Raw genomic sequence first — 15,714 nt, forward strand, 5'->3', positions numbered from 1 at the left:
AAGTTTTTATTCGCCGATCGATTAGCATATTCGAGAAACTCGAACAAGCACACAATATTAATGTGAGATAGTATTCTCTTTTTTTTTCATTTGTGGGATATCGCATCCTCATTATGTTAAATTTTAATAACAAATTTTTGGTGAAACTCTAATTAATTTTTCCCTTCAGAAATTGAAAAAAATAAAAAAAAGTCACTTTTATATAATTCAAATATTTATAATTCGTATTAATTTAGAAATTACTACGTAAATCTCACTTTTTAAATAATTAAATTAATCGCTTAATTAATTATATTAATAATTTAAAACATTTTTACAATATGTAATAAATTGTATAAAATTGAAGTTCTTTAAACTTCTATTATTAAATAAATTCAAAATTAGCCAATATTAATGAAAATTTAATAATGAGGTGCGTATATAATAAAAGAAAGGAATGGGCAAACTGGCTGTAGTTGGAATAAAAGATCCTTCTTGTTAAAGCTTATAGCACAATGTAAAAAACAAGCACGATTCACCAACAAACGTATCTGACCCTGCCAGCGCAGAGAAAGCTTTCGATCTAAGAGAAGCTGCGGCACGAGCAGGAAATTTTGTTCTTCCTATCAAAGATTGGCTTTAGAGAATCGCCCCCAAGAAGTAAATACGAACATCAGAAAACACCGGAGAATCTCGCGGCGTAAGAAAAGAAAGGATGTGGCAGAGCGCAGAGAACTTCAGAAAATCGAAAATAGGAAAGTTCGCTACCTCTACTCCGCTTGTATTTGACATTCAGGAATAGCTTGGAAGGAAAGAAACGACTACGAAACTTCGCGAAACGAAATTCATCTAGAAGAAATGGCTGCTTTACGAGTAGATAGATTTTCGGTGCGTTTTATCGTTATTTGCGATCTACTCGCAAAGGGTCGCAACAATTTCCTTCAACAGATAACGTAAATAGAAGGACGATTTCCGCGAGTGGCAAAATTCACACGCCTTGAAGTGAAGCTTGCGTGATCGGTGTGAAATCCTCGAAGCTTCGACGAAGAATAGTGTCAGAGAAGCTAGGTAATCTGGCAGACTTCGATGACAATTGAGATTTCGCGAATTTATCAAAATTAAACAAGAAAGAGAAAAGAAAAAGAACTCTCGAAGATTGCAACGCCAAATGTAAAGGCAGCAGCCCTAAATCAATATTATTGATATATGGAAGCTATATTGAAAAGCCTCCGACTCAGGATTGCAACAAATTTCTCATCCTAAAAATCCTTTCCCCGATTTCCAAATAAAATTTCACAATTTTTCCTGAATCTTTCAGTAATATTTTAATATAATAATAAATTTTATTCAAAGAATAACAGCAACATTAATTACTATTAATGCTGCTGATAGTGCTTGCATTTAATTATTAATTGATAGTTTTGATTCCAAAACTGTGTAGATATAATGTATGCATATTAAATTTGTTTGAAGCCAAGAATTTTAACGCTCCTAAAAATTTTGAAAATTCCTTGAGTCTTCCTTCATTTTCCTGACTGTTTTCAATTTCCTTAACATTTTCCTAATTTCTACTTTTGTGATAATCTGCGACTGTTTGTTTCGAATTGTTTAAAGGGAGGGATTAGTAATATTGTACAAATTAATTATACAATAATATTGAGCGTCGTGGGGCAGCTTAAGATATTCTATGAAGTTGATGAGCTTGTCTTTTTCATTTGGTCTCTACAGAGGTTTTCGAAGGGAATTTTTCCGATGGAGTTGAATAGACGGCGACATGGATGTCACGACTCGATCCGTTCACATTGTGTAGCAGCTGCCGGTTGCATGATCGACGCCAGCTTTCGTAAGGGGAAGAAAGACCGCGGATACGCGCAGTTCCGGAAGCTGACGATGCACAACGGTGGCTGCAGGGCTTTCTCGCTCGGTGATGCATTTCAGATTCGTGGCAGTAAGCTTTCGCTCGGTAAATTTCAATGAGATTGTGGAATATTAACCAATCCTTATATTTCGAAGAGATGGAAAATAATCGAGACTCTATTATCAGCAATCTCGTAGATAGCAAAACGGCGAAGAATTGCACTCGGAAGACGATAAAAAAAAAAAAACGAATAAAATAATGCTCCTTGATTTGAGAGATACTTATAGAATAAAAATATTACTTCTCCAGATAATAAAAAATTATTCTTAAAATTGCAGAGATATAAAAAGGTCAAAGATGTTACAACTAAATCATTAGACCCAACTATCTATATTATTAGATAAAAATATCAATCTGCCAGAAAATAGATAATTTATCTATGATAAATTATACTTCTGAGATATTTCTTAATTTACGTTTTGAGCATTAATAGATGATGTAATTAATAAATGAGGGATCATATGAATAATCCTGATGGATGGATAGTGACTTTAATGAATTGCCGTTGTATTGACGGCAACGACAAACGACGTTGAGTTATCGACATATCTGACAAGAAAAAAAAGTTGGAAAAACAAACTCGGCGCGATGAGAAGAATCCTTTTTATCTCCGGCTGGTCCAAGATGGAGCAATAAAATCTAACGATTTCTGCCTACCTTTTCATCGGCACCAAGCCATCTCGTTCGGATCAGCTGCTGATGGAGCGATTTAACAAGTGCTTTCTCATTTATATACATGGTTCACCTCGAAAAATTCACCTTGAAGAGAATAAAGTTTGTTAAAGAAATGAATCCTTTGATTTCTTAAAAAGAAAATAAATAAATGATATAAAAATTTTTGTATTGCAATCTACTTATATTTATACGTTACTGATTGTACAATATATATATACATATATTTAAAATAAAATCCATGTTACTGAACAACGAAATTTTTCATTTAGAAAATTTAATCGTGAGTTGTAAATAAAATGCCGTTACATAAATTTATTTCTTCAACATTTAAAAAAAAAAATACAACGATCGTGAAAACACATCTCTTCAAAGTTCTGATAATCAAAATTACATCGAAAGAGTATAACAAACATATGCACTGTTGTTAGACTAGTAGGTTGAATTACATGAGCAGCACATCAACAGCATCCTCAACAGACAACTACCTACTGTGCAGGTAACGCGCGTGATGTTAGCGCAAATCAAAATGTAAGTTAACGATCAACGACGAGGGGTTGGTTAATAGGTCGGCTTGATCGCCGGTTATCTAAAGGCGGGTCAAGAACAAGAGCGTGATGCATAAAATAGCAGGCGCATTCCAAAAAAGAGGAAGGTGGTTTGTGTGTAAGGGGCCGATGTTTACAACTGCATGAACTCCATTTTCCTACAGGCTCGCGTGATCTGTGGCACAGAAGTGTAATTACTAACATTGCCGGCGTATAAATATGTACATTCTCTATGGATTTTAGTCGTACTTTCAATTATTAAAACACAATCTTTAGTTCACGTCTACAAAATAATATTCTGCAAATTTTTCTATTTAAAAGAAATATTTTTATTTTATTTTATTGTAAATGACACTTTTTTGATAGTTTGTTACGTCAATTCTTCCGTGTCGACTTTCTGAAAATATCGATATAGTGCATTGCTGTCATTTTCTCCTAGTTCATACGATATAACAGTTTATCGCAATCCGTTTTCGAAATTCATGTTTCACTCTACATCAAAGTAAGCGAGGGACATATTTTTGGGGGGAAAAAAAAAAAAAAAAAAAAATTCGTACACACGACACTGACATTTCGAGAATGCAACACGCGCGACGACCGACCATTCGATTCATTCCGGATATGAATTTAAAAGCCAACCATGCTGAACGCGATTGCTGTCTTCGGCCAAATTTTACGAGTGCGGGTGACACGCCAATTAGCGGCTATTAATTAATCGACTGTGCACGCTGTGGCAGATCGTCCGACACGCCGCGCCACGCCGGTCCGGAGAAAATCGAAATTTATGGAAATATGCGGTCCGGCGATAATACGATCCGACGAAGAGTAGAGAGATTACATTCGCGAACAATGAAAAAGTTAAATGCGCTGTCGCCATCCTTTAATTGGCCTGCTTGTCCCTTATTCAAAATTGTTACGTTACGTTAGCGCCATCAATAATTTTTGCGATAACGAAAGTTTCCCGTTGAACCGCACGTTGTAAATTCTGTGCAAACAAATGGACTTTTCGTCGGTACGCAAATTTAATTGAAAACCAATGAGCTTACGAATTAAATATTAACCCATCAGTTGCCGCGAAGTAAAACGTTTCCATCTCGTATGTATTTCGATTCATTTGCATTTGCGCGCGTGATCATAAATATGTAAAAGCAAATTGTTACACGACATAAATAAATTTTTCACGGCTCGATAGAAATTGCCTAATTTTTTTTAAATGCATTATTGCGACCTTCTTAAAAGCAACTTTAATTATTATACAAATGTTTTATTATAATTACCTAATTGTGTTACAATTTAATTATTAAAAACATGATTTAATTTAATTATTATATTCTTATAATTTTAACTTTCTTTTACATTAACATTATTGCAATAATCATATCAAAAACTAATAATTTGTTGTCGATTTTATCACATATTAAATTCGCTTTAAAATGTAGTTGTAAGAAATGTTAGTGGAAAATCCATGCGATTATTTCCGGCCACAGATCGACCGCCGCCGAGAGCTCCCTAAACATCCGATCGAGTTTGACTAATTAGGCGGAAAACATCGATATATAATGCGTGCCCTGAAGAAAGAAACGATATACATATATTATATATACACATGTATAATAGAGGAAGGAAGGAACAGTATTGTGTTCGTCCAACTAGCATCAATGCAACAACCATGGCGGAGCATTCGGGTGGTGGTTTTGCGGTTCGTGCACAAGTGAATATTCAACGGGTTTCTTTCCACTCTGTGTGCTACACTGCCGATACGAGTACACCGAGAAGAGGAAAGGTGGCAACATTAATTATCAAACAGTAGAAAGTAGAGAGACAATATACGAAAAAATACGATAAGAGGAAAAAGGAGTAGATAATATAAGGAACGTTCGTCGGACACGCGTCTGCGGTTCGATGCAACAATAAATTTTATGATGCCGATTTTACGCGGCAATCTATCAGAGGGATCGCGAAATTGCGCAATGACGATAGTGGAAACCATTATCATATTGTGATGGAATATATCACAATGGTATTTTACGATATGATAAGACACGTAAAATAACACACGTAAAATAATGTCCCACGGTGAATTTACGAGTAATGCGTTAACCGGCATGAATCGAAAACTAGTATACATTATATAGTCTAAGCTTAAATAAATCGCGTACATTTTGCGATGGTTCATAGTTGAATTATAATGCAGTCCATCTCCCCGAGGAAAAATATTCCGGTTTGATCATAAAAAATGAAACGGTACGATTAACGACGATGGACTTCAAGAACAATGATTAACTAAAAATACATAATTTCTTGGCATCCATTCAATTTCGCGCGTATTACCTCCATTTAATAAAACAGAAAATTCTAACCAGTATCCGAATACCTAATAATAATTTTCAAAAATAATTCTTTTAAAAATAATTCTTCACATACTATTGTATTATTTTAATACTACATACAATCAAAATATTATCTATTAAATGAGCGACGTATATTCGTAATTAGATCTTGTAAAATTTACGGTAGATGAGAAGAAAGTTGAAACTACGTGATGTTATTTCCTTGGCCGGTGTTTTTATACGAATGAGAAATTTTAGCTCTACTTCGCGGATTACTCGTCTCGTATTAACCAAAGAAAGTGGAGGAAAAGACATTCTTTTTCTAAAACGTATACCGGACGCGAAGCTTGTACGTGAAACTCTTGAAGATTCCCTTGGACGGAAATTTTTGCCAAGCGCGACCTAATTTTAAAAATTGACCTAATTGCACCGAAAACGTGAACAAAGCGATTGTGCGGGTTTTCCGAACGACAAATGAAAAAGGAAAAGAGAACATTTTTAAAAGCGCACAGATTTAAACAATTTAACAATTGCACGGTAAGAAGCTTTGGACGTCTGGCGCGTTTATCGAAAGCGATTTTCGGTATTCTCGGTAAAATGCAAGAAGAACCGAGCGCGTTTTATCTGTAATGCGAGATATTTCAAGTTATTCAGATCCGCTTTGTCTCGAACCGCGTCTGCCGTCTTCCGTTTCGCACTGAGAGAAATGTTTTGTATGATATGTGACGTACGAAAACATTCTTTAAGGGAAAAGTATATAAATTTTTGTAAGTTAAGTTAAAAATGTTTTATTCTTTGGAGAGTTCTGTCAAAAAAATTTTTAACTTTTCTTACAAATACAACTTTCTGCTAATTAAAAAATTTTGTCGATCTAATCGAAGTTCGATTAAAATTCTAATTCAAATTTTTATTAGAACAAAATTTTTTAATTAAAAGATAAAGTTTTTTGTAAGTCCCTATATATACAAAACATTTCTGTCAGTGCGCGATGGGAACGAAGAAAGTGAGGGGGGGGGGGGGACGGTTGATCAAGGTTGGTCGGGGTAAATTTGAGGTGTTCGTGCTCGTTTATCGCTTTCAACATATTAAATACGATTGTCTCGGTGCCGCACATGTGGTAGGATCCTTAACTCAATCCGTACCTCCGTCTCGCCGCCGCTCTGGGTGCAAGGACGAGTGGTGCAGCTGCAGGCGATGGGGTCACCGCGGCCGCGGCGACCGCTGCAGCTGTAGCTGCCGATGGCGCCGCCGCTCCTAGCCAGCTCCACGGCATGGCCGGCAACCTGTATCCTGTTTTTGTCAGAGTCTGTTAGTGTTAAATGTCGCTCCCGTGATCGCGCAATGGCGGGAGCGCCGGTGTCTTAATCCACTCCTCGTTTTCGTGGAACTTTGGGAAGCCGCGTCATATTCGTTAGTCTGAGCACCTCATGACTCGGGCAATCAGGTTAATAATTAAATAAACGACAGCGTAGTTGTTGGCAAGTCGCTCTCGAGACGCAGGTCTCTCTCTCTCTCTCTCTCTCTCTCTATCTATCTATCTCTCATGTGTCGTAAAAAATAAACAAAAAATTCTTTTTTTAAAGCAAATATTTCCCTCTAGATTCTTTTGTATGTATACTGTTTAACAGCCTTTGAAATTTAAACATTCGTAAAAGTACAGTGTCAAAACGTAGGGGATCGATTCGTTGAATGAATGATCGCGCTATTAGTAATTTAAATTCCAGACTGCTAGTGTTTGTATAATTGTCGAATATGTCGCAGCTGCCTTTTCGAGGGAGTGGATTAAAGCCTCAGAATTTCGAGACTCGCCTTTTCATATATATCATGAACGCTTAGTTTTTATTACAACAATATTTCGTGAACGTTGGAACTGTTGTTGCGTTAATTTCAACGTTCCGTGAATAACTGGCGGATTAATTCGATGCGGTTCGGACGATCGTGAAATATTGTTGTAGATTAAAATTACAAATGTTATGCAGAAAAACGATTCGTTCGAACCAGTTACATTATTAACAATTTTTTTAATTTCACGTTAGAATTACTTTGCACTGAAGCGTTTGTCTACGTAGTAAAACGTCTCGTAATCACGAATATAAATATCTTATTAATATGTAATTGTGAGCGGATTATGGCATTTTCGGTGTCAGTTAGCGAGTTCTTTTTATGTATATTTTGCTGCCGCTGTAAATGATACGAATAGATTGTTATATATTCCTAACGAAAATCTTCCGTTAGTTTGTAGTAGAAAATAAAAATAAAAGATTATTTGCGAACGAAAGTTTTTCTCGGCGCCTATAAATTATTATACAATTCGTATTCACTTAAATTTAAGTTAACGAATCAAAACAACTTAAACGCGTAAGTGATGATTGTACAATTTTGCTTGTGATTTAAATCGTAAATTTAATTTAAATCCAAACTCTATTTCTCTCTCTCTCTCTCTCTCTCTCTTTTCCATTTAGCAAGACTCGAAGTAAAATCAGTCGATATTATTGGAAATTCAGAACAAATGGATATAAAAATGATAATTAATTGCGATAGTCGCGTGTATACGTATCGCAAATCGGATGTTACATAGTTACGTGCCCTTCGAAGTGCTACTCGGGACACACGATTTAATGTAATATCGGTCTCTTTAAATGTAATTATTAGTCGATCATGTAATACACGTATAACATCATTACTGAAATTACCTGAATTACGCCAACTAGACAATTGGAAAATGTTAGGGAACATTTACTTGTCGTATCGGCGCGTGACGTAATCATGTAATGAGGATATAACAAGAAAGAACTTGCGCAATAAATTTTTGAAGTCTTTGAGAAAAAAAGTTACGCAATAGGAGGATATTAATTTTGCGTTTCGTTGACTCCAGTTAATTTCAAGTTTTAACTAATTAATTAACAAAGATCCCGACACACGGCACCGTCGTAAAACAAAGTCTAACGCTACAAAGACGAACGACCACGTACGATTGGGCAAAGAGAATTAATTCTGCCGTAACGAATAAGATGAAATTTTATGCAAAGTTTGCGGACTGGCTCGTTAAGGCGAAACGCACCGGGACAGATTTATTGCGTTCTCGAAAGTTTCCAACTTTTCTAAAGCTTCGTTAAATCGTAACGACGCGCCGTTCTGCGAGAGGACGAAAAAGGGCCGGAGGAAAAAACTGCGAGAGTTGATTATAGCCGGCGGATCATCCGGCGCGACGTTTCTCCATGCGGTAAATCGAAAACGGATTAATTTTTACCGCGAAATCGCGCGTACGGATTCCGCGCGAAAGCGGCTTCTCGAGCTGTGTCTCGTTAGAGCTCGATATTTCTCGATACGGATTTATTAAGAGCCATTGCGTTCACGACTGACTGTTAATTCAACGAATCGAACAATCCCGTCGGTCCGTACAGCTCTCCCTCTAACGTGCCTGAAACTCTTCATCGCGTTGCGAACGATTTATGATTATAATTAGAAAACCTTTTAACTGCTACTTTACGATGCGATGTCGCTACTTCAATCGATTTAGAGAAATAATGGCCAATTAAATAATTAGCGCGCAATAAGAAATACCGTGTAATTAACGGTCGAAACTTACAACGCCTAATCGAAATTAAAATAGAATTTAAATAAAATTAAAAAATTTAGAAATAAATCTTTTTACGTTTTAATATTTATACAATATTATATATTCATTTAAATAATATTATTATACAGAAAGAACAATGTTAAAGTGTCAACAAAATTTAATTAAACTTAAAAGACACAGTTTTGAAAATAATTAAACTACCAAAATAATGTAAAATAATCAAGCATAATGTTATAAAAAGTTTCGACATTTTAGCAATTAGTTTGAGCGTTTTACGTAATTATTTTGGTTTAATCGAATTATTTTCAGATCTGTATTTAGCTAAATTTGTAGATACTTTAGCAACTGTTGTTTTCGTATATTTTTTAAATATAATTTCCTTTTTTTCTCTCGTACATATAATAATTCAAGCTAAACGTCAGAGGAATTATCAATATTTAATACATTAGGCATATATTTAAACAAAAATTTAGGTATATACCATTCTAAATACATATAAAAAGGAAACAGACATGTGAATTATCGCGAATTTTCTCGTGTTCTCTGTTGTTGACAAAGCGCAGTTTGGTATACGCAGTATTGTTAATTACGGCTCATTTTTCATGCGAGTTTATTTGCTAAACGACCGCGACCTGCATATTTCGCCCCACTGTGCACAAACGAAATATTAATTACGATATTTACTCACTGATTTATTACCAATCAACGCAGTGCCATTCGTGCGTAATTGCATATTTGATATCCGATGTAATTTTACACACAACTGCGCACTTTCGCTTCAGGCGTACATGTGCACTTTTTTCAATTCTGAAAATGTCAACTAAAAATCTAACAATTATGCGGCCCAATACCAATTTAAAATGTATCTGTAACGCGTGTTATACAAAAATATTTAAATATTCAAACTATAAACCGCACCATCATGAAATATCGCGAGAGATATACTTGTTCTTTCAGTTTCATGACATAAACAAAAAAATAACATTGTTAAAATCATTTGCGAAATGTCAACATGTGTAATCGTAAACGCATGAAACAAGATTTATCGAATCATTGCAATTATACTACTTTGTAGACCCGATATTACACAAAATTTTGAATCTTCCTCGTAAAAGGAACTGAACAAAGAGGCTTTTATGTTACTGTGTCTCAAGAGGCACAAGAAGGTACGCTATTGCAAGTACATGATATAATTAAGACGACAGGAGAAGGAGGGAAGAACTGACTGATGCGAAGCACTAAATTTAACGAAAGAGAAAAGGGGACGTCGAGGGAAACAAGAATTAAAAAATTACCCTCGGGACTTTATAATTCATCTGACTGTATCCGAGAATCTCTTTAGTTTGCGATTCAAACTTTTGGAAATAATTTTAAAATAATTACTCACAAAAACCGCCGAAACAACTTGGCAATTGCCGACGCACAGATTATAATCGTCCTGAATGTCAAATTCAGGAAGACTTGCAATAATACATTTATAAAAAAAAGAATCTGATAATAATTACCAAATGTTATGTAAAAATAATTTTATTTTTCTAAATATTTAGTAATTGTTACTAAATTGCTAGTTATATTATTGTTTGATAACACTTGAATATTTAGAGAAGTAAAATTATTTTTGGTTTTATTAACTGAAGATTTAATTAAAATTATTTCATTCAATATTTGATAGCTATTACTAGACTCTTTTTTCAGTATATATAAAGCACGTCGGATGTAAAACACGCGTGATGAAACGAGGAATAATTTTATCATCGCGAGTATTATATTTTTATGTAACGATTATCACGATATATCCTACTTTACTATGTTTTTTTGTATTTAATGTACTTGTTTCACGCAAATTTTCACGAGAATGTGGCCGCGTCGACGCGTGTGTATTAAATGAAAAAAATAGCAAAACTCAAAGTTAAATCGAAACAAACTTTACGAGTTGCGCGTATACTAATTATCCCTTCTATATCCTCGTTTAATTAATTCCGGCTATGGGTATAACTTAAGATTGAATGAAAAACGAATAGATTCCGAATAAGCCGTTTCTTTAATTAAATAAACGTAAGGAAAGGAGAAACTTGGCAAAGGCGGAATTCAATCGCATAAAAATTTTTAATTGAAAACTTAATTGCATCGAAAAAATTTATATCAGCATAATTATTAATACGCGAAATATATAACGAATGAGAGATTTCCGACTGACAAGCGAAAATACACAATTGGGAAATCAGATTAATAAGTTGGTCGAAGGAACGCACGTAATCGCATCAAATTGTATATATTTCCCAATTTTACACGCGAGATAAACGCGAAAATAATATTTTTAACGCTTCGTACGTCGTTTCGCACGCTTATCAATTATTACGCGATAACTTCTCGTCCCGCGCCATTTTCAACGCAATTACCCGATAATGAGAGTATCGGAGGGAAAGGAACTTTTATCACGTGTTACAGCGTGAAACTTCGTTATTGCGCATCTAGGCCACCTGGCCTCATCGAAATTATTTTTGATATCAACAACAGCGCTTTTATCGCGTTCGCCATCATAATTGTCGATTATGTATTATCACGTATCTATTCTATCTTGTGTCATCTTATATTAAAATTCGTAATATAAATTTTAATTCTTTGATATGTAAAATGTGAGGATCCTATAAAATCCTATAGAACGCGAGTCAGCCCCGCCAAATTCCAGATAATATATCTACCTGCCTGGTATTCAGCGATTTCACGTATATTTACGCGTTATTTACGCGTGGAATTTTACACCGGTCTGACCTTATCGTCCGTACATACCAGAGGGAAAATCTCAATAAAGAGAAAACGTTATTTTCCGAGTTCACCGAATTGCATAAAAAAAAAAAAATTTGCTTTAAATGTTTCGCATTTGACCTCATTGTCTGCAACTCGTCGATCTTTCGAGGCATCAATAATATTTAAAGATGTCTCGCAAAAGTAGCGAGCTTGTACACAAGTCGCGAACATTTAAAGAATAGTAAAATGTTTAAGGCAGCTCAGTTTTTTTTTCCTATATCTGTACCTGTATTGTTCGCGTTATTTTCAGAATGTAACGTTCTCAAGGAGTATTACGAATTGAATGTATCGTTTCAAGATGGTGTTACGTATTATTGCATGGCGGCGAGCGCGTTAGGAGAAAAACGATCTACGGAGATTCAGCGAGGGATCAACGAGCGCGTTTACGTTAAGAGTCGTCGGCGGTGTTGTGAGTAATTAATATGATTGAATCCTGGGGGAGAAGAGAAGAGAGGGAGGGGGAGGGTGTGCAGCTCGTGCAGCTTTGAGGCTTTCGTTTCGCGGCCGGTGACGCGCACGCTGAGAGAGCAGGAGGGGGTGAGGGCGGCCGGAGGGCGCGGTGAGGGTTGCTAGCAGGGTTGCTACGAGCGATCAATAAATGCCGCTGCCAGCATCCACCCCTGGACCCACGTCTCTCCCACGTGTCGTCTCCCTCTCGCTCCCTTCCTATCCCCTTCTCTGTCCATCCTCTATCGCCCTCTTCCTTCCCGTCCTCCCTCTCTCGCGCACTTTTGCACGGCGCGCCTCGAAGCTCTTTCCATCGCTCGCGAGGTACAACTCGCGCTAGTCGATACAACGAGAGAAAAAGGGAGTACGAGTTTACCTATGTATTCCCGAGCGAAGCTGTGCTCGATCGCCTCGCGAGAGAGCCACCGGCGACGGTGGCTCAGAAAGGGCAGACACGAAACGGCCGAAAACGTTTGCACGGTATTATATCCGCATTTAGGAGAACGTTGTCGCCGTGAGAAAGCGTGAGAAAGAGCCGCGGGATGCTCGATTGATTTTCTCGCTAAGAGACGGCGAGAGGGAGTCCATTTTTGCGCCCGATACGTGGGAGATTGAAGGGTTTGCTGCGAGAACGAGGGACGAGCTCATTATTTGTAAGAATCTACTCTTTAAACGCGCAGTTGTGTCTAAATGGTACAAGATCTTACACTGGAAAAAAAAAAAAAATTCTCTAAATCTAAAGCAATATTTTCTTGAATAGTACTATGTAAATATTTTTTTATTGCAAATAAATATTTACTAAACGTACATTATTTGTGATTCAAGTGTTACTTTCTTTTTTTTTTTTTTTAATAAATATTTATTTGTAGAAATGTTTACCTAGTATTATTCAAAAAAATATTACTTGAGTTGAAAAAATTTTTTTCAGCGTACAAATTATAGGTCTACCACTTTCTTACATTAAATTCTACTCTAAATTTTAATGTGCTTCAAAAAAAAAAAAACAGAGAGAGAGGTGAAGAATACAGAGCGAAATTTGGATCTCGTTAATTTCGAAACGACGTAAAAATTATGCGAAAGAAATGGACTGCTGGATTTTATATAAGACTAAGCAGGGAACAGATCGAGGATGTTCGGTGTTTGAGATTATTCGACGTCTCTGAAAGTGACAGGCTCACTAGCGTGTGAGGCGAGCAATTGAATCAACTCGCTCGCTTTTTCCGCGTAACGCGTTTGAGTCGTAAATCACGAGTACTTAAGACGTAATTAAGCCGCATTAACTTTACAAAGTGGGCGATGCGAGAATCAAGATCGAAGATCTTCTCTGTGCGCTCTAGATCGTTTCGCGAAGATTAAGATGTTTGAATTGTCTAAGTTGACGATTCGTTTTGCTCGTTTCATTCGGGAAATTACGAAGCTCCATTGTATCGAGTGCTTTTAAAACAATGTGCCCCGAAAAGGCATTTTCGTTCGTAAATAATACATTTGTAAAAGAAGATATAATGGCGTGATGAAATTAAAAGGAAAGTAAATCCAATAATATGAATGTAGAAACAAACGTTAATATATTATTAATTTATGTCTCACATAAAAGTTCGCAATTTTCACGAAGTATTAATAACCAACAAAGTTTTAACCATAAAGAAATACATTCACGTTAAATCATCGATTTTCAATGCATTGTTGCGTGCATGTAATACGATTGTTACAATACATGTAACAATTGTTTCGTGAATAATAAACATTCGTTATTGAACGAAAGAAATATCGTCGACGTAATGATCTCTCTCGTGAAGTTTATTAAATTCGGGAAGAAGAATAGCGGCGGATATATTAAAGCGTACGTCACGTTAAGCGTTTCACAAATAAATCTGCCAATAAGTTAACGAATTCTGAAAGTGACCGGTCACGAAAGATGGTGGTAAAGGTGAGGACCGACTTTACGTCTTTCTCGTAGAAATGTTAACGTCGGGGAAAGAGAACGGAGGAGATGTAGGCATTGACGTATCCGGCGGAGGAAGAAGAGGAAAAGGAGAGGTACGAAATGGACGAATAATAGAATGGATGAATAATAGAACGTGAAAGAAACAGAAGTAAGAAACATACACGGAAACAGGTGTGAATGCAGCCGTGACAGGCTGAAAAGTCAGTCAAATGCACTAGAACCACAGTCGCATAACCTAACGAGTAAAGCAACAGTGATTAAGGTGTGGTGTTTACATAACGTACTTCTCTTGGCAAATTACTTGGAATTCAAATCAACGCTCACAGGACTAATGACGTTAGCAAACAGGACTACCGCGACCCGTTGAGAGCGCACGACAAACCTTCGGTGTGTCCGAGACACCCGTTACATTCACCCCTTTTCGTCCGGGACGTACTAGAACGCAGAGCGCGATTCAACGAAACCAACGTTTACTAAAGATTCGAAATCTAGGTTCCAAAACCGAGATTCTACATCACGCGAAATGAAATTAACTCGCGGCGTTTAGTTTAAGAAAGCCATGAAAATAAAGTTGAACTATGCTTTTATGATAAAATCAATTTTGCTGCGTTCGGAAAAAGCAGCTTTACAATTGTCGTGACTTTTTTCTAGTACGATTGGTTTGTACATTTAAATCCAATAAGAAACTAAGAGCAAAACCAATCATATTAAAGAATTTTACAACAGTACGAAACTACATTTTCTGCTAAACGCAGCTATTCTTGCGTTATCCCGCGTTATTCTGAAGACATATCTATGTATCTCGTAGAAAAAGAAAAAGAAAAAAATCGAAAAGTTATACAATTGCCTCTACGTTATCACAACGAAGCTATCAATTATCCCGGTAAACAAGGACTCGAGAGAACCCCCGATCGGGCAATTCGACGTTCGAAACGAAGAAAAAGTTCGTTCTAATACGAGTTTTACAATTCCGCGCGATAGCTTAAAATCTTCTCCGCGTTTTGCTTTCTCTCTATCGATCCGAGCTCGCACACAGGCGAAGGGTTTCTCTCTCTCTCTCTCTCTCTCTCTCTCTCTCTTCTGAGGGTCAAAAAGTTCCTTCGCCATATCCCAAGGCTTGCAATGAAAATCGTTGCCTCCGCGACGGAGGCAACCAAAGTTCCTGAAGCGGTGGATGAAGGCGCATTCTCGCATCGAGGTATGCAGGTACAATATACGTGTTTCTTGCTACACAGATAGACTCGATCGCAAGGCTCCAATCGGCCTCGACTCGTGTGCCGATCTCGCTTGAAATATATGATTCCATGCACTAAGAGATATTATTCGTTCCAGAAGTATAACAATAACGATTACGGTCTCCGAACGAAAGCCATTCAAAGATACTTCCGAGCAAATGGTGTGAGTGAGTAATATACGCCAAAAAAGGAGATGCAGAGATTAGTATATATATGTATATATATATATATATATATATATATATATATATA

At 36.5% G+C, this 15,714-nt stretch overlaps 1 protein-coding gene across 6 annotated transcripts in view; it reads right to left on the reverse strand.

Annotated features, from left to right (window-relative positions):
• Window positions 1–15,714, reverse strand: part of LOC108750610 (RNA binding protein fox-1 homolog 2-like) — a 304,555-nt gene that overhangs the window by 23,480 nt on the left and 265,361 nt on the right. For 2 of the 6 annotated variants that reach the window (XM_018490165.1, XM_018490162.1), the window contains exon 8: window positions 6,590–6,737. The exons of the other annotated variants lie outside the window; for them this stretch is intronic. In XM_018490165.1, coding sequence (XP_018345667.1) covers window positions 6,590–6,737 — 148 coding nt within the window. The remainder of the gene's footprint in view (window positions 1–6,589; window positions 6,738–15,714) is intronic. 6 annotated transcript variants of the gene reach the window in all.

This window comes from Trachymyrmex septentrionalis, unplaced genomic scaffold (genome assembly GCF_001594115.1).
Source record: "Trachymyrmex septentrionalis isolate Tsep2-gDNA-1 unplaced genomic scaffold, Tsep1.0 scaffold37, whole genome shotgun sequence".
Classification (NCBI taxonomy): domain Eukaryota; kingdom Metazoa; phylum Arthropoda; class Insecta; order Hymenoptera; family Formicidae; genus Trachymyrmex; species Trachymyrmex septentrionalis.